Source organism: Heterodontus francisci, chromosome 30, assembly GCF_036365525.1.
Source record: "Heterodontus francisci isolate sHetFra1 chromosome 30, sHetFra1.hap1, whole genome shotgun sequence".
Classification (NCBI taxonomy): Eukaryota; Metazoa; Chordata; class Chondrichthyes; order Heterodontiformes; family Heterodontidae; genus Heterodontus; species Heterodontus francisci.
The window spans coordinates 63,434,871-63,455,344 of NC_090400.1; the positions used below are offsets into that span (position 1 = coordinate 63,434,871).

The 20,474-nt window shown below is 48.5% G+C and overlaps 1 protein-coding gene across 4 annotated transcripts in view; it reads right to left on the reverse strand.

Annotated features, from left to right (window-relative positions):
- The window catches only part of LOC137346877 (integrin alpha-E-like), a 397,091-nt gene that overhangs the window by 188,202 nt on the left and 188,415 nt on the right, over positions 1 to 20,474 (reverse strand). For all 4 annotated transcript variants that reach the window (XM_068010834.1, XM_068010835.1, XM_068010833.1 and 1 more), the window contains 2 exons: positions 7,692 to 7,834; positions 7,386 to 7,526 (listed from right to left, as the gene is read on the reverse strand). In XM_068010834.1, coding sequence (XP_067866935.1) covers positions 7,386 to 7,526; positions 7,692 to 7,834 — 284 coding nt within the window. The remainder of the gene's footprint in view (positions 1 to 7,385; positions 7,527 to 7,691; positions 7,835 to 20,474) is intronic.

Here is a 20,474-nt window from a genome sequence, read left to right on the forward strand (position 1 = left end):
AGAGGAGGAACACCAGTCCTTCTCAGATGAGGATGACTATTAAGAGAGTGAGGAGGAGGACAACAATGCAAATTATGCCATGATAGATATAAGGGCCATGGAGAGACTTGCAAGGGACATCAGGGTAAACCTCATATTTGCACGTTTCTGCCAACAATAAGCCACTTCAAAAAGGAACGTTGGGAAGAGAAAGCAAACATTCTCCAAATATGTTCACATATGCCCGAGGTCTTAATCATTGCTGTATTGAGCAGACTGCCTCCACCTCAGCTGCTAATGCTGGGGTTGCACCTAGACATGGTGGTCGAAAATGTTGCTGTGGATGACCGTGGCGGGTGTCCTCTGGAGGAACGGGGTCTTGATGGCTCCATTCTACTGGGGGTCTGCAGCACTGGTGATTGAGTATCCCCCATGTGTTCGCCTCCTAGAAGTAAGGGATCAAAGTCGGGGGGGAGGATGAGACGCCACTTACCCTGGGGGTGTCCTGACAGGAAGGACCCAGGGCAGCTGGCACGTGCTCCTCCTCCATCTGGGTGCATGATGGCACCTGCTGTCTTCCTGAGGGGAAAGAGCACCCGTAGGAAGGTCCAGGTTCCTCATCCCCCTCTCACTTAGACTCTGCTGCATGGAGCCCACGGCAACAGCAAGATAGTGCAGGTCAGATGGCTCGAGTGCTCAACCAGACTCGCCACAGAGCTCACCAAACTCTCAACTGAGGAAGTCATACACTCATATACCTGAGACATGGGCAGGTATCATGGCTTGCATGGACTCCTCCATGACACGTGCAAAGCCACACATGACCTCAGGGATCTCCGACATATTTTCCACATGGCTTTGCTGCACATCTAGCAAACTTCTTGTCGCAACAAAGAGGATCATCATGAGCATGGGGCTGAGTAGGGGCCTGGTCCCCAGCTATCCTTTGATAGTCAGGTGACCCAGCTTGCACATGTTCCCTCAGCTGCTGGCTTGTGTGTGCTTTGTGCCCACAAGCTTGTGACCCAGATTCTAATCTTAAACCCCTTGCAGACCATGTGGATGTATCTGCGTTGGCGGAGGTGGAAGAAGAGGCAGGTGACGATGCACCCTCTGGGGCACTGGCTTCTTTTTCCTCCCCCGGGGAGGAGTCTTGGGCCTCACAGTGTTCTGTGACTCGAGTGCATGCACCTGCAGTGCAGACACATGAGGCGCATTAAGCATCAGCTGCACATGAGTTCACACACTTTCCCTTTGTTTGCACATTTGACTGCATGACTGAAGATGACACTTCATCCTTATGCCTTGAGGATCCTGCCTTGCCATCTGTGATTGCCCTGCCTCCCTCCTTTCTCACTATTTCTGACGCCTCCTCCTCAGCCAGTGTCTGCACCCTGATGTCTGGGACACGTCCACCTGTCTTTGCCTACTCCCACTGGTTGTGGGTGCATTTATCCTGCAGGAGACAGTGCAGATTCAATGGCATATCAAAAACTGCATCACACCCACTGTATACATGCATCAACATCACTCATTCCGGAATGGCGTTCGCACAACACATCGAAGTACACAAACAATTCCAATCATCATCTTTGCACACAATCAGTAAGTGCATGGCACCAAGGCTGCTCACACATTCCACTGCATGCCTTGCCTACCATCTGTCTTAAAGACATGGAGCTAGGGAGAAAAGCAATGGAACAGCTTCACCAAGGCCATTTACCCTTGCCGATCTAAGCAAGTCATTGATATGTTTGCAACACTGAACCCAGGTTCTGTGCGTTAACGCACGGTGCGAGACCTCCTCTGCTATCTCCATCCAGGCTGCCTCCATCAGGCGGAAGGGTTTTCTGACTCCATCTGCAGTGAAGAAGACCTCACGCCTTTTCCTGATGGCCTGGAGGAGAACCTGCAGGGAGGCATCACTGAACCGTGGGGCGGGACACTGTCTGCTGGCTGCCATTTTGCTCTTGCCGCACAGGGCCCGCGATATTACACGTGGTGGCTGATTTAAATAGAGGGGGCAGAGTGGCCAGCCCCGAAGACAGAAGGGGTGGCCGCTTAGTCCCCGGCAATGGCGTCCGCGCTAGCACACAGATTTTTAAAGGGCTTTCAGCCCCTAGAAGTAATGTTACTTTTTAAAGGTAAAGTAAGCATTTATTTTCTGATTGCAAATAATAATGATATGGAGGTCCTTCCCCAACCACTCCCCACCCGCCCCCCCCCCCACTCCCGCCCGAGATAACCAAAACATGCAGTTTTCCCTAATTGAACTTTACCTCCCAACCTTCTAACTTTTGCCCTTCAACCCCTTCCCACCATCCCCACATCCAATCAAAAGTGTTTTCCACCCTCCCCCACCCTCCCACCCTGAAAATCTTACTCCTCCCTCCTCCCCACCAGGTTCTCGCCGCAGATCTCCATACGGAGTTCTGAAGGCGCGCGTAGGACCAACGGCGGCCATAAAATCGGCGTGGGATAGCCACCACCAACTGGTGAGTGAATTTGCATCTAATTTAGGCTAAGTTGAATATGTAGATGAAGGCCCCGCCGGCTGCACCGAGGTCCCCCCGCCGCCAGTAATATGCGGCAGGCCCTTCTCGACGTCGGGGGTCGAGGTGGGCCTCTCCCCACAGAATCTTACATGCCCCCACTCCACGACGAGGAGCTCATAAAATTCAGCCCGGGCATTGGTGCTGGGTTTGCAAAATTAAGGAAGGAAAAAGCAGTTACAATAAGTAAAAGATTTAATTTTTGTAACTCTGAAGACACTTACATAAGACGAAGGCTACTGCTCCTTGAGGCTTGAAATACAGAGCCATGGTGCTCGTGTGTGTGGCCAAGTAACTGTTGGTTCCACCAATGAAAGGCCATCCCCATTGCATGATCACATGTGTCTCCCGTGTTGGTTGCTGCACTGTTCATTTACATATAGAATTGCGTGGGATTAGGGAAAAATGGCAGAAGCGGAAGTTATACCAACTTCCGGTCCTGCCGCGGGACTCATAAATCCCAGCCCTAGACCTGGGTTTTCAGAGCTCAATTTCAAAATTTGCAGACAATGCAAAACTTGGAAGTATTGTGAACTGTGAGGAAGGTAGTGATTGACTTTTAGAGTACACAGACAGGCTGGTGGAATGGGTGGGCACGTGGCAGGTGGAAGTTAATGCAGAAAAGTGTGAAGTGATACATTTTGGTAGGAAGAAGGTAGGCAATATAAAATAAAGGACACAATTCTAAAGGGGTGCAAGAGCAGAGGGGCCTGAGGGTTTCTGTGCACATAACATTGAAGGTGGCAGGGCAGGTTGAGAAAGCAGTTAAAAAGGCATACGGGATGCTGGGCTTATAAATAGAGGCACATAGTACAAAAGCAAGAAAATTATGGTATACCTTTATAAAACATTGGTTCAGCCTCAACTGGATTATTGTGTCCAATCCTGGGCACCACACTTTAGGAAGGATGTTAAGGCATTGGAGAGGATGCAGAAAAGATTTACAAGAATGGTTCCAGGGATGAGGAACTTCAGTTATGTGGATAGATTGGAGATGCTGGGGCTATTCTCGTTGGAGAAGGGAAGGTTGAGAGGAGATTTGATAGAGATGTTCAAAATCTTGAGGGGTTTGGATAGAGTAGAAGGGGAGACATTGTTCCCATTGGTGGAAGGGTTGAGAACCAGAGGGCATCAATTTATGGTGATTTCGCAAAAGAACCAGAGGTGACATGAGGAAAATCTTTTTTACGCAGCGAGTGGTTAGGATCTGGAATGCTCTGTTGGAGAGGAGGCGGGCTGTCCGACGCCGGCAATGATGTCAGCTGCTTATGCACAGGCACTGGTGCCAATTTTAACTGGCAAATTAAAATTTTTCAAGAGACAACCCCCCCCCCCCCAAAACATATCAAGTAAAATCCTAATGCCCCTTTCCAAACCCCCCCCCAATAAAAATTACATGAAGTATTTGCCCTTCCCCTCCAAAACACTTAGCTTTGAAATCTGATCTACCCCCACCAAAACAGTACAAAGTTTAAAGTTCACCCCTTCCCACCATCTCCTACACTGATGATTATTTGACCCTGCTTCCCCCCACCCTCGCAGTAAAAATCTTAACTCCTCCCTGTTCCCCTGTCACGCCTGCTTTCCCAGATGGGGAATTGAAGGCATGGGAGTGCGGGCCACCGCACTGAAGATCATGGTGGGCCCAGAAGACTGATGCTAAGTTTATTTAAATTTATTCATTTCACTGATTTAAATAATGAAATACAGTTCCTGTCGCCCAGTGGCCGGGGGGTCGCCATGGAGCCTCACCGCCGCCAGGAGGATCGGGCCAGGCCCTCCCAGCATCGGGCTCCATGGTGGGCCTCTGCCAGAACCATCTTCTGGCGCCACCCCGCACCCCCCCACCCCACCACCCATGGAGCCCGACGTTGGGGGCCAAGTAAAATACAGCCCTATGAATCATTGTCGCTTGGTTGTGTTGTCCTACTAGTCTTCTTTGGCCTCCTTGTCTTGAGAGACAATGGATAAGCACCTAGAGGTGGGCAGTGGTTTGTGAAGCAGCATCTGGAGTGGCTATAAAGGCCAATTCTAGAGTGACAGACTTTTCCACAGGCGCTGCAGATAAAATTGGTTGTCAGGGCTGTTACACAGTTGGCTCTCCCCTTGCACTTCTGTCTTTTTTCCTGCCAACAGCTAAGTCTCTTTGACTCGCCACTCTTTAGCCCCGCCTTTATGGCTGTCCGCCAGCTCTGGCGATCACTGGCAACTGACTCCCATGACTTGTGATCAATGTCACAGGACTTCATGTCGCGTTTGCAGACGTCTTTAAAGCAGAGACATGGACGGCTACTATTAGAACATTAAAAAATTAGGAAGCAGGAAAGATCACTGATCCTAAACAATTCCAAAAATCACCTCACCCTCTGCTTTCTCTCTATATTCCTCAATCTCTCCTCGACAGAAATGTATCCAATTAACACCTGAACCCAACTTTTGTTTTCCTTTCATTCAGAGCTCAGTGTAGGAACGAAATTCTTTCTGTATCACTTTTTCAGAGGAATGGAACCTATCCTCCTGAAAGCAACACAAGAGTCAGCGGCCTGGCTGTCCCTACATACGGACATATGAATTAAGAGCAGGAGTAGGCCCCTCGAGCCTACTCCGCCAATCAAGAAGATCATGGCTGATCTGACTGTAACCTCAACTCCTCATTCCCGTCTACCCCGATAACCTTCCACCCCCTTGCTTATCAAGAATCTACCTCTGCCTTAAAAATATTCAAAGATTCTGCTTCCAACGCCTTTTGAAGAAGAGAGTTTCAAAGACTCACGACCCTCTGAGAGAAAGAATTTCTCCTCATCTCTGTCTTACATGGGAAACCCCCTATTTTAAAATAGTGACCCCAAATTCTAGATTCTCCCACAAGGGGAAATATCCTTTCCACATCAACCCTGTCAAGAACCCTCAGAATCATATGTTTCAATCAAGTCACCTTTTACTTTTCTAAACTCCAGCGGATACAAGCCTAGCCTGTCCAACCTTTCTTCATAAGACAACCCGCCCATTCCAGGTATTAGTCTAGAAACCTTCTCTGAACTGCTTCCAATGTATTTACATCCTTCCTTAAACTTGGAAGCATTGTGAACTATGAGGAGGATAGTGTAGAACTTTGAAAGGACATAGACAAGTTGGTGGAACGGGCAGACAAGTGGCAGATGAAGTTCAATGCAGAGAAATGTGAAGTGATTCATTTTGGTAGAAAGAACATGGAGAGACAATATAGAATAAAGGGTACAATTCTAAAGGGGGTGCAGGAGCAGAGGGACCTAGGTGTATATGTACATGTCATTGAAGGTGACAGGACAGATTGAGAGAGCGGTTAATAAAGCATACTGCATCCTGGGCTTTGTTAATAGGGGCAGAGAGTACAAGAGCAAGGAAGTTATGTTCAACTTGTACAAGACACTAGTTCAGCCTCAGCTGGAGTATTGCATCCAATTCTGGGCGCCACACTTGAGGAAAGACGTGAGGACATTGGAGAGAGTACAGAAAAGATTCACGAGAATGATTCCAGGGATGAGGAATTTCACTTATGAAAATAAACTGGAGAAGTTAGGGCTGTTTTCCTTGGAGGAGGGAAGGCTCAGAGATGATCTGATAGAGGTATTCAAAATCACGAGGGGCCTGGACAGAGCAAATACTGAGAAACTGTTTCCACTCATGAAAGGATCGAGAATGAGAGTGCACAGATTTAAAGTATTTGGTAAGAGAAGCAAAAGTGACATGAGGAAAAACGTTTGCACATAGCGAATGGTTAAGATCTGGAGAGTATGGTGGAGGCAGGTTCAATTGAAGCATTCAACAAGGAATTAGACAGTTATATGAAAAGAAAGAATGTGCAGGGTTACGGGAGAAGGTAGGGGAATGGAACTGAGGGAGTTGCTCTTTGAGAGACGGTGCAGCCATGATGGGCCAAATGGTCTCCTTTTGTACTGTAATCATTCTGTGATTGTGAAATAAGGAGACCAATACCATACACAGCACTCCAGATGTGGTCTCACCAATGCCCTGTACAACTGAAGCATAACCTCCCTACTTTTGTATTGAATTCCCCTTGCACTAAACGATAACATTCTATTAGCTTCCCTAATTACGTGCTGTACCTGCATACTAACCTTTTGTGATTCATGCACTAGTACACCCAGATCCCTCTGCATCTCAGAGCTTTGCAATCTCTCACCATTTAGATAATATGCTACTTCTTTCTGCCAAAATGGAAAATTTCCCACATTATACTCTATTTGCCAGATCTTTGCCCACTTACTTAACCTATCGATATTCCTTTGTAGCCTCCTTATGTCCTCTTCACAACTTACATTCCTACCTATCTTTGTGTCATCAGCAAATTTAGCAATCATACGGGGTCCCTTCATCCAAGTCATTTATATAAATTGTAAAAGGTTGAGGCCCCAGCACTGATCCCTGCAGCACACCACACGTTACATCTTGCCAAGCAGAAAATGACCCATTTATGCCTACTTTCGGTTTCCTGTTAGCTAGCCAATCTTCTATCCATGCCAAAATGTTTCCTCCTACACCATGAGCTTTTATTTTCTGCAATAATCTTTGATTTTTTAAAATTCATTCATGGGATGTGGGTGTCGCTGGCTAGGCTAGCATTTATTGCCCATCTCTAATTACCCTTGAGAATGTGGCACCTTGTCAAATGCCTTCTGGAAATACAAGTACAGTACATCCACCGGTTCCCTTTTATCCACAGCACTTGTTACTTCTTCAAAGAACTCCAATAAAATGGTTAAACATGATTTCCATTTCACAAAACCTTGTTGACTCTGCCTGATTACACTGGTCAGAATTTGGATGCCAAGGAGGACAGCCCCCGTTTCATACCTTCTCATTGAGACTGTAGACATATACCATGCCCTCTTCCCCTTGTATATGAAAGAACGGAGCACCGACAAGAAGATAATCTGTTACATTGTCATTGTTTATGTCCATAGAACACAGCTCTGAGCCAAAGTATGATCCCAGCTGAAAGAAATAAATTCAATTATTGAATTTTATCATCTTCCGATTATTTTTTCTACAACATCCTAAAGTCATTAGTGTGGAAATTTTAATCATTAACCAAGCCTTTAATTTTGTACCAAGCAATGTTTTGTCAGTGTTGAACTCTAGTTCCAAAGATGAACTCACCTGTTTCCCTGCAAGATGTTGTTTTATTTTGACAGGAGCTTCTGCTTGAAATACTAGGACTCGTCCAGTCTGGCTATGCCGAGGTGCTCCAGCAATGTACAGGTGTTGCCCACTCACTCCCTTTACTGTAGCTACACTGTATCCTGCATTGTAGAAACAGACATTAACAGAACTACAGAGATAGTATGAGAAACTAGAAATCTAAACTAAAAACAGGAAGTGTTGGCAGATCCATCAGCATCTGGAAAGAGAAAAGGGAAGTTAATATTTCAGGTGGGGGCTCTTCATCAGAAATAATACAGGAACACCAGAAACTCCTTTATGGGACTAACCAACACAAAAAGGGAAGAAAAAGGTCATCAATACCACAAAGGGCAGTTTACAGATCTGACAGCCAATAAGTGGATATATGCCAGAAGTCAGAAAAAGATGTGCTGGATCACATGCAAAGGTGAACACATCCAAACCATAAATGGGAATTAGAAAGACAAAGACTGATTAAAACACTTCCAAAAACAGTTAAACTTTGATAAGTTTACAATTTAAAAAGGAAGTTTAACATAGAAGTTTTTAATGCCATTTGAAATGGAGGTTTGGACCCAAAGAACTATTTTAATATACAACACATATTGAATATTTTATAGAGGAAAATACTATATAGGCTTGAAATTTCAATTTCTCCAGGATACTCCAGGTTGAATTTAATGAGCCAGCCTGGAAAAGGGTGTCGTTCCTGTCTGTCATGAGGGTGCCTGCCCCAGTGCGATTATGCAGTGGGAGGCCATTTTGGAGAGGGAAGGCACAGGTCCCCCCTGCAATCGCATTGCGGGGGCGGGAGGCGAGTCACTGAATACGGTCTCTGATGACTCCAGAGCAAGTTCTGGTGCCATATTTAAATGCCTGCCAACCCTGCATTCACTCCTGCCTTGGATTTATTGTCAGCTTGATGCTGCCTACAATTTGGTCTGATTGGTTCCTGTACACAGCAACCACCCCCACCCCCCAAGGTGGGCAAAAGACAATAGCCGAGGAAAGACACTGGGTTCAGTGATGCCTCCCTGCAGATTCTCCTCCAGGCTGCAAGGCAAAGGCGGGAGGTTCTCTTCCCCCATGATGGCAAGATGATGTCCTCCTGCCTGACCAAGCAAGCCTGGGTGGAGATCGCAGAGGAGGTCAGCATCCATGGGGTCACCCAGCGCAACTGGGTCCAGTGGAGGAAGAGGGCCAATGACTTCCTGCGTTCTGCCAAGGTGAGTGCTCCAGACTAATTACCTTTCTGAGCCTTGCATGTGACAACACGGGAGGTTGTCTGACATGGGGAGGGTAGCAGAGCTGCGGTGTTGGCTGAGTGGCTAGGGTTTTGTCTGTCCTTGACAGATGTGTGGCTGTCTCTCGGCCTCATAGCTCACCCCTTTTAACTTCCCTGACAGCGAGTGTCAGTATGTGAGACATCAGATTCCCCAGTGGGGGACAAGGGACTGAAATAAGCAGAACTGTCACGTTGATCTCTCTGCCCTTCTCGACCATCTCCATCCTTCCTCTTGCAGGACAAGAGGGCCCATAATAAGAGGGAGGTGGCCCGGACAGGCAGAGGACTCCCAGATCTATGTCCACTCACCTCTGCCAAGGAAGAGGCCATGGAGCTGGAGGGGAACCAAGGGTGGCCGTGCAATATTGGACGGGGAGCTTGGCATCCCTGCGCAAGAGAGTGAGGATTAACTCCTGTCGATTTACGCATCAATGCTGGAGACCCACACAATGCTTGGTTGGCATCAGGAGATCTAGACGGCCAAACCCACATGTTTCTGTTCTCCCATGCAGGTAGCCATTCGCAGGGGTCCGCAGGAACTGGGGGACAGGCGTCCACCTCTGAGACGGATGACAACTTAGACGATGCACCCACCCGTGACTCTCTTGTACCCTCCACCAGCGCAGATACTTTCACGTCGGTGGATACCCGCTCCGCATTAGAATCAGGGTCACAAGCTGGTAAGTGCACCACACACGCATTCAAGCAGTTGGCTGAAACTGAGACAGCCAAGCTTCTGAACGGCGGGGGACTTTTGGTGGCCAGGCCCATGCTGAGCCCCAGGTGATGAGCCTCTGGTGTCGACAGCACAGGGTATGCTGGAGTTGCATAGAGAGATAAGGTAACAACTGGTGGAGATGCCAGAGGTAATGTGCAGCCATGAGCAGATGATGGAGGAGTCCATCCCTGCCATGACTGCTGCCATGTCTCAGGCTTATGAGTGCATGACTTCCTCCATTGAGAGGTTGGCGACCCTCATGGAGACCAGATCTCACAGATGCTTACACACCTGCACACCATCGCCTTAGCCATGAGCACAATGCAGCAGTGGCAAGGAGAGAGAAGGAACAGGAGCCTGGAGGCTTCGGCAGCTCCTGGTCCTTCTCTGGTGAGCAGCGAGGCTCAAGAGAGTCTTCAAAGGGAGGAGAGGCTGCCATCCATATCTTGGGGCTCCCCTCAGGGCCACCGACTCCTCAGCTCCTCTGCCAATAAGCCCAGCTCCAGCAGACTTTTTTTATTCATTCATGGGATGTGGGCGACGCTTGCCAGGCCAGCATTTATTGCCCATCCCTAATTGCCCTTGAGAAGGTGGTGAACTGCCTTCTAGAACCGCTGCAGTCCATGTGGGGTAGGTACACCCACGGTGCTGTTAGGAAGGGAGTTCCAGGATTTTGACCCAGTGACATTGAATGAACGGCAATATAGTTCCAAGTCAGGATGGTGTGTGACTTGGAGAGGAACTTGCAGGTGGTGGTGTTCCCATGTATTTGCTGCCCTTGTCCTTCGAGGTGGTAGAGGTTGCAGGTTTGGAAGGTGCTGTCTAAGGAGCCTTGGTGCATTGCTGCAGTGCATCTTGTAGGTGGTACACACTGCTGCCACTGTGCGTCGGTGGTGAAGGGAGTGAATGCTTGTAGATGGGGTGCCAATCAAGCGGGCTGCTTTGTCCTGGATGGTGTCAAGCTTCTTGAGTGTTGTTGGAGCTGCACCCATCCAGGCAAGTGGAGAGCATTCCATCACACTCCTGACTTGTGCCTTGTAGATGGACAGGCTTTGGGGAGTCAGGAGGTGAGTTACTCACCGCAGGATTCCTAGCCTCTGACCTGCTCTTGTAGCCACGGTATTTATATGGCTACTCCAGTTCAGTTTCTGGTCAATGGTAGCCCCTAGGATGTTGATAGTGGGGGATTCAGCGATGGTAATGCCATTGAATGTCAAGGGGAGATGGCTAGATACTCTCTTGTTGGAGATGGTCATTGCCTGGCACTTGTGTGGCGCGAATGTTACTTGCCACTTATCAACCCAAGCATGGATATTGTCCAGGTCTTGCTGAATTTCTACACAGACTGCTTCAGTATCTGAGGAGTCACGAATGGTGCTGAACATTGTGCAATCATCAACGAACATCCTCATTTCTGACCTTTTGATTTTTTTTTTTGATTTAGAGATACAGCACTGAAACAGGCCCTTCGGCCCACCGAGTCTGTGCCGACCATTAACCACCCATTTATACTAATCCTACACGAATCCTACATTCCTACCACATCCTCACCTGTCCCTATATTCCCCTACCACCTACCTATACGAGGGGCAATTTATAATGGCCAATTTACCTATCAACCTGCAAGTCTTTTGGCTGTGGGAGGAAACTGGAGCACCCAGAGGAATCCCAGGCAGACACACGGAGAACTTGCAAACGCCACACAGGCAGTACCCAGAATTGAACCCGGGTCGCTGGAGCGGTGAGGCTGTGGTGCTAACCACTGTGCCACCCCCTAACCACTGTGCCACTGTGCCGCCCCTTATGATTGAAGGAAGGTCATTGATGAAGCAGCTGAAGATGGTTGGGCCCAGGACACTACCCTGAGGAACTCCTGCAGGGATGTCCTGGAGCTCAGATGATTGACCTCCAAAAACCACAACCATCTTCCTTTGCGCTAGGTATGACTCCAGCCAGCAGAGGGTTTTCCCCCTGATTCTCATTGACCTCAGTTTTGCTAGGGCTCCTTGATGCAATACTCGGCCAAATGCTGCCTTGATATCAAGGGCAGTCACTCTCAGCTCACGTCTTGAGTTCAGCTCTTTTGTCCATGTTTGAACCAAGGCTGTAATGAGGTCAGGAGCTGAGTGGCCCTGACGGAACCCAAACTGAGCGTCACTGAGCAGGTTATTGCTAATCAAGTGCCGCTTGATGGCACTGTTGATGACACCTTCCATCACTTCACTGATGATTGAGAGTAGGCTGGTGGGGCGGTAATTGGCTGGGTTGGACATGTCCTGCTTTTTGTGCACAGGACATCATCGTCTTCTTTGGCCTCCTTGTCTCGAGAGACAATGGGTAAGCGCCTGGAGGTGGTCAGTGGTTTGTGGAGCAGCGCCTGGAGTGGCTATAAAGGCCAATATTAGAGTGACAGACTCTTCCACAGGTGCTGCAGAAGAAATTGTTTGTTGGGGCTGTTACACAGTTGGCTCTCCCCTTGCGCTTCTGTCTTTTTTCCTACCAACTGCTAAGTCCCTTCGACTCGCCACACTATAGCCCCGCCTTTATGGCTGCCCGCCAGCTCTGGCGATCGCTGGCAACTGACTCCCACGACTTGTGATCAATGTCACAGGGCAATTTTCCACATTGCAGGGTCGATGCCAGTGTTGTAGCTGTACTGGAACAGCCTGGCTAGGGGCGCGGCAAGTTCTGGAGCACAGGTGTTCAGTACTATTGCCGGAATATTGTCAGGGCCCATAGCTTTTGCAGTACCCTGTGCCTTCAGTCGTTTCTTGATATCACGCGGAGTGAATCGAATTGGCTGAAGTCTGGCATCTGTGATGCTGGGGACTTCAGGAGGAGGCCGAGATGGATCATCAACTCGGCACTTCTGGCTGAAGATTGTTGCAAATGCTTCAGCCTTATCTTTCGCACTGATGTGCTGGGCTCCCCCATCATTGAGGATGGGGATATTTGTGGAGCCACCTCCTCCAGTTAGTTGTTTAATTGTCCACCACCATTCACGGCTGGATGTGGCAGGACTGCAGAGCTTAGATCAGATCCGTTGGTTATGGGATCGCTTCGCTCTGCCTATCGCATGTTGCTTATGCAGTTTGGCACGCAGATAGTCCTGTGTTGTAGCTTCCCCAGGTTGACACCTCATTTTGAGGTATGCCTGGTGCTGCTCCTGGCATGCCCTCCTGCACTCTTCATTGAACCAGGGTTGGTCCCCTGGCTGGATGGTAATGGTAGAGTGGGGGATATGCCGGGGCATGAGGTTACAGATTGTGGTTGAGTACAATTCTGCTGCTGCTGATGGCCCACAGCGCCTCATGGATGCCCAGTTTTGCATTGCTAGATCTGTTCTAAATCTATCCCATTTAGCACGGTGACAGTGCCACACAACACGATGGACGGTATCCTCAATGTGAAGGCGGGACCTCGTCTCCACAAGGACTGTGCAGTGGTCACTTCTACCAATACAGTCATGGACAGAAGCATCTGCAGCAGCCAGATTTTTAGTTTTATTTAGTTTTAGAGATACAGCACTGAAACAGACCCTTCGGCCCACCGAGTCTGTGCCGACCATCAACCACCCATTTATACTAATCCTACACTAATCCCATATTCCTACCACATCCCCACCTGTCCCTATATATTTTCCTACCACCTACCTATACTAGGGGCAATTTATAATGGCCAATTAACCTATCAACCTGCAAGTCTTTGGCATGTGGGAGGAAACCGGAGCACCCGGAGGAAACCCACACAGACACAGGGAGAACTTGCAAACTCCACACAGGCTGTACCCAGAATCGAACCCGGGTCCCTGGAGCTGTGAGGCTGCGGTGCTAACCACTGCACCACTGTGCCGCCCATAGATTGGCGAGAATGAGGTCAAGTATGTTTTTCCCTTTAGTTTAGAGATACAGCACTGAAACAGGCCCTTCGGCCCACCGAGTATGTGCCGACCATCAACCACCCATTTATACTAATCCTACACTAATTCCATATTCCTACCACATCCCCACCTGTCCCTTGTGTTGGTTCTCCCACCACCTGCCGCAGACCCAGTCGAGCAGCTATGTCCTTTAGGACTTGGCCAGCTCCGTCAGTAGTGGTGCTACCGAGCCACTCTTGGTGATGGACATTGAAGTCCCCCACCCAGAGTACATTTTGTGCCCTTGCCACCCTCAGTGCTTCCTCCAAGTGGTGTTCAGGGAGGGTGGTAGGTGGTAATCAGTAGGAGGTTACCATACCCACGTTTGACCTGATGCCATGAGACTTCATGGGGTCCGGAGTCGATGTTGAGGGCTCCCAGGGCAACTCCCTCCCTATTGTATACCACTGTCCCGCCACCTATCATGGGTCTGTCCTGCCGGTGGGACAGGCTAAAGAGAGTCCTGCACCAGTCCGGGACACCCCCAGGCAGCCGGGGCCGTCCAGGCCTCAAGCAGCCAGAGAACATCTGCCAAAGTCATCACAGGCCAAGCGGCAGTCTGATCAGCATACTGACTCCAGCCCAGCTGCTGCTGCTGGGATTACACCATGTAGGAGCACCCGCAAGCATATTAAGAAGAGCACATAGCCACACTTTGGGTTTCACAGGTGTACCATATACGTTTTGTGTTAAATTATTAAAAGATCCTTTGTTCAAATCATTGGGCTTCATTGTCTGAAAGTCATGTGCCATTATGCCTTAATTGTGATATCTTGAGCTCCGCCTTCCCCCTTCGGGCTCTGCCAATGTGAAAACAGCCCTCATTAACATGCCAATGTGATGAGTGCCCTCATTAACATATGGTCTCCCATCATCAGTAGCGAGCATTGCATCCGCTCGCAAGACAGGGACCACAAATGGAAAGGAAGCAACAGAGTTCAGGCACTAAAGTGAGCCTGTATTTCACTCTCTGTGAATTGACACCAGGATGGCTGTAAACGAGTCGTTATGTGATTGTCTCTTGCCTCCTTCGCACATTGCTCAATCCATCTAGCCTCCTGCCTTGGCACCTGAGGATGTTCCAATTCTGTCAGCGTAGTCACTGATGGACCTCAGAGCCCAACCTTAATGATGGCCCGCCCTCTGTTCCAGCAGTGTGAGCAAACAGACCCATCACACTGCAGTTTGCCAACCTTATACTGGCATGCCCCCCTAACACACCCCCAAACCCTCACTTAGCCCCTTTGCAGAGCCCCAGTACCCCAGACCCCCTTGCAGCGCTCCTGGCACCCCAGACCCCTTGTAGAGCATGCAGCAACAGTCCCACAATAGCCTCCCAACCCCCATCGTCCACCAGGCAGCAATGCCAACATTTTGGTTTCCCACCACTGACAAAATCCAGTACCGGCGTCACGCACTGAATTTCTGGGCAGTACTGAGAGAGTGCTACAACAGCAACACCTTTAATGTAGTAAAATGTCCCAAGGCGCTCCACAGGTGCATTAGCAAACAAATTTTGCCACCAAGCCACATAAGGAGCTATTAAGGCTTATGACCAAAAGCTTGGTCAAAGAGGTAGGTTTTAAGGAGCGTCTTAAAGGAGGAAAGAGAGGGGGAGAGGTTTAGGCTGGGAATATCAGAGTTTAGGACCTTGGCAGCTAAAGGCACAACTACCAACGGTAGAGTGATTAAAATGGAGGATGCGCAAGAGGTCAGAATTAGAGGAGTACAGATATCTCGTAGAGTTGTAGGGTTAGAGGAGATTACTGAAATAGAGAGGGACAAGGCCATGCAGAGATTTGAAAACAAGGCTGAGAATTTTAAAATCGAGGCATTGCTCAACCAAGAGCCAATGTAGGTCAGCAAACACAGGGGTGATGGGTGCACCCGACTTGGTGTGAGCTAGGATACAGGCAGCAGAGTTTTGGATGAGCTCATGTTTACGGAGGGTACAATGTGGGAAGCTGGCCAGGCGTGCATTGGAATAGTCGAGTCCAGAGGTAACAAAATCATGGATGTGTGTTTCAGCAGCAGATTAGCTGAGGCAGGTGTGGAGTCAGGCAATGTTACCGAGAGCTGATTGTACCTGGGAAAGCGCACTGCATGCAGCTTGCAACATACATTCCCAGTGGGGGTATTCCTGAACACCTCCTAGGTTTGTGTGAACTTGTAGAACCTGTGCAAGAACATGAACGATATTCCGATTCATTTATCCATGCACGTGTATCTATCAAGTGTATTTTGAAATCTTGCTGCCATATTTTAGACAAAGAACAAAGAACAGAACAGCACAGGAACAGGCCATTCGGTCCTCCAAGCCTGCGCCGATCTTGATGCCTGCCTAAACTAAAACCTTCTGCACATCCGGGGTCCGTATCCCTCTATTCCCATCCGATTCATGTATTTGTCAAGATGCCTCTTAAACGTCTCTATGGTACCTGCTTCCACCACCTCCCCCAGCAACAAGTTCCAGGCACTCACCACCCTCTGTGTAAAGAACTTGCCTCGCACATCCCCTCTAAACTGTGCCCCTCTCACCTTAAACCTATGTCCCCGAGTAACTCACTCTTCCACCCTGGGAAAAAGCTTCTGACTATCCACTCTGTCCATGCCGCTTATAACTTTGTAAACCTCTATCATGTCGCCCCTCCACCTCTGTCGTTCCAGTGAAAACAATCCGAGTTTATCCAACCTCTCCTCATAGCTAATGCCCTCCAGACCAGGCAACATCCTGGTAAACCTCTTCTGTACCCTCTCCAAAGCCTCCACGTCCTTCTGGTAGTGTGGCGACCAGAATTGCACGCAATATTCTAAGTGTGGCCTAACTAAAGTTCTGTACAGCTGCAGCATGACTTGCCAATTTTTATACTCTATGCCCCGACTGATGAAGGCAAGCATGCTGTATGCCTTCTTGACTACCTTATCCACCTGCGTTTCCACTTTCAGTGACCTGTGGACCTGTACACCCAGATCTCTCTGCCTGTCAATACTCCTAAGGGTTCTGCCATTTACTGTATACTTCCCACCTGCATTAGACCTTTCAAAATGCATAACCTCACATTTGTCCAGATTAAACTCCACCTGCCATTTCTCTGCCCAAGTCTCCAACCGATCTATATCCTGCTGTATCCTCTGACAATCCTCATCATTATCCGCAACTCCACCAACCTTTGTGTCATCTGCAAACTTACTAATCAGACCAGCTACATTTTCCTCCAAATCATTTATATATACTAAGAAACAGCAAAGGTCCCAGCACTGATCCTTGCGGAACACCACTAGTCACATCCCTCCATTCAGAAAAGCACCCTTCCACTGCAACCCTCTGTCTTCTATGACAGAGCCAGTTCTGTATCCATCTTGCCAGCTCACCTCTGATCCCGTGTGACTTCACCTTTTGTACCAGTCTGCCATGAGGGGCCTTGTCAAAGGCTTTACTGAAGTCCATATAGATAACATCCATTGCCCTTCCTTCATCAATCATCCTTGTCACTTCCTCAAAAAACTCAATCAAATTAGTGAGACACGACCTCCCCTTCACAAAAACATGCTGCCTCTCGCTAATAAGTCCATTTGTTTCCAAATGGGAGTAAATCCTGTCCCGAATAATCCTCTCTAATAATTTCCCGACCACTGATGTATGGCTCACCGGCCTATAATTTCCTGGATTATCCTTGCTACCCTTCTTAAACAAAGGAACAACATTGGCTATTCTCCAGTCTTCTGGGACCTCACCTGCAGCCAATGAGGATGCAAAGATTTCTGCCAAAGCCCCAGCAATTTCTTCCCTTGCCTCCCTTAGTATTCTGGGGGAAACCCCATCAGGCCCTGGCGACCTATCTACCTTAATGCTTTGCAAGACACCCAACACCTCCTCCTTTTTGATAATGAGATGACTGAGACTATCTGCACTCCCTTCCCTAGGCTCATCATCCACCAAGTCCTTCTCTTTGGTGAATATTGATGCAAAGTACTCATTTAGTACCTCGCCCATTTCCTCTGGCTCCACACATAGATTCCCTTCTCTGATGTTGAGCGGGCCAACCCTTTCCCTAGTTACCCTCTTGCTCTTTATATATGTATAAAAAGCCTTGGGATTATCCTTAATCCTGTTTGCCAATGACTTCTCATAACCCCTTTTCGCCCTCCTGACTCCTTGCTTAAGTTCCTTCCTACTGTCTTTATATTCCTCAAGGGATTCGTCTGTTCCTAGCCTTCCAGCCCTTACGAATGCTTCCTTTTTCTTTTTGACGAGGCTCACAATATCCTGCGTTATCCAAGGTTCCCGGAACTTGCCAAACTTATCTTTCTTCCTCACAGGAACATGCTGGTCCTGGATTCTAATCAACTGACATGTGAAAGACTCCCACATGTCAGATGTTGATTTAGCCTCAAACAGCCGCCCCCAATCTAAATTCTTCAGCTCCTGCCTAATATTGTTATAATTATCCTTCCCCCAATTTAGCACCTTCACCCGAGGACTACTCTTATCCTTATCCACAAGTATCTTAAAACTTATGGAATTATGGTCACTGCTCCAGAAATGCTCCCCCACTGAAACTTCGACCACCTGGCTGGGCTCATTCCCCAATACCAGGTCCAGTACGGCCCCATCCCTAGTTGGACTATCTACATATTGTTTCAAGAAGCCCTCCCGGATGCTCCTTACAAATTCTGCCCCATCTAAGCCCCGAGCACTAAGTGAGTCCCAGTCAATATAGGGGAAGTTAAAATTACCCACCACTACAACCGTTACCTTTACATCTTTCCAAAATCTGTCTACATATCTGCTCCTCTACCTCCCGTTGGCTGTTGGGAGGCCTGTAGAAAACCCCCAACATCGTGACTGCACCCTTCCTATTCCTGAGCTCCACCCATATTGCCTCGCTGCACGGCCCTCAGAGGTGTCCTCCCGCAGTACAGCTGTGATATTCTCCTTAACAAGTAATGCAACTCCCCCACCCCTTTTACATCCCCCTCTATCCCGCCTGAAGCTTCTAAATCCTGGAACATTTAGCTGCCAATCCTGTCCTTCCCTCAACCAAGTCTCTGTAATAGCAACAACATCATAGTTCCAAGTACTAATCCAAGCTCTAAGTTCATCTGCCTTACCTGTTATACTTCTCGCATTGAAACAAATGCACTTCAGACCACCAGTCCCGCTGTGCTCCGCAACATCTCCCTGCCTGCTCTTCCTCTTAGTCTTACTGGCCTTATTTACTAGTTCCCCCTCATTTATTTCACTTGCTGTCCTACTGCTCTGGTTCCTACCCCCCTGCCACACTAGTTTAAACCCTCCCGAGTGACACTAGCAAACCTTGCAGCCAGGATATTTGTGCCCCTCCAGTTTAGATGCAACCCGTCCTTCTTGTACAGGTCCCATCTGTCCCTGAAGAGAGCCCAATGGTCCAGATATCTGAAACCCTCCCTTCTACACCAGCTGCTCAGCCACGTGTTTAGCTGCACTATCTTCCTATTTCTAGCCTCACTGGCATGTGGCACAGGGAGTAATCCCAAGATTACAACCCTTGAGGTCCTGTCTTTTAACTTTCTACTTAACTCCCTGAACTCCCCCTGCAGGACCTCGTCACTCTTCCTGCCTATGTCATTGGTACCGATGTGTACCACAACGTCTGGCTGTTCACCCTCCCCCTTCAGAATGCCCCCTGTCCGTTCAGAGACATCCTTGACCCTGGCACCAGGGAGGCAACATACCATCCTGGAGTCTCTTTGACGTCCACAGAAGCGCCTATCTATGCCCCTGGCTATAGAGTCCCCTGTAACTATTGTTCTTCTGCGCTTTGTCCCTCCCTGCTGAACAACAGTGACAGCCATGGTGCCACTGCTCTGGTTGCTGCTGTTTGCCCCTGATCGGCCATCCCCCCCAACAGTATCCAAAATGGTATACTTGTTAGAGAGGGGGATAGCCACAGGGGATTCCTGCACTGACTGCCTGCCCCTTCTAGCGGTCACCCATCTATCTGCCTGCACCTTGGATGTAACCACTTCTCTAAAACTCCTGTCTATGATGCTCTCTGCCACCTGCATGCTCCTAAGTGCATCCAGTTGCCGCTCCAACAGATCCATGCGGTCTGTGAGGAGCTACAACTGGGTACACTTCCTGCAGATGTAGTTGTCCGGAACGCTGGAAGCGTCACGGACCTCCCACATCTCACAGGTGAAGCACTAACTGACATTTCTAGCACTAATTAATAAATTAATTTAAGATAAATACTTATTAAATCCTAACTAAATTGTTCTCACTATATGGTCCCTCGTGCTAGATTCCTGCTATAAATATTAAATGCTAACTAAATACAGTAATCTCCTCCCTCTGGTTTAGTTACTCTACTTATTAATTAGTTAATTAGGGTTTTAATCAATTTTTATCAATGTTTTATTTTCAAATTCAGTCAAAAAAATTCCCTCCCAGCCAATCAGGTCACAGCTTTCCTGTGACATCACTTTCAGTTTTTTTACCAGAGGTAAGTTGTTTATACTTACCGGTCCGGAACTCCGCCATCCGAGTCTTCTCCCAGTCAGCTGTGCTCTTTGGAAGCTCTGGGCTCCCCTCACTCTGAGGACAGGTAGGAAATGAAAGGAGCTCCTCGCTCCCTCCTTACTGAACTTCCTCAGTTACCAAACTTCCACTGTAGCACTCCAGTGCAAACAAGGTCAGCACTGTCAGATGGTTCACTTTTATACTGACTCACTCAAGCCCCCTGAAAACTGGTTTAAACCAATTCTCTAATTAACAAGGTGCAGCTGCAAGCAGAGCCTGAGTGAACCCTGTTTAAAGCTGGTCTAAAACTCACCTTCCCCAACCCTAACAGCAAC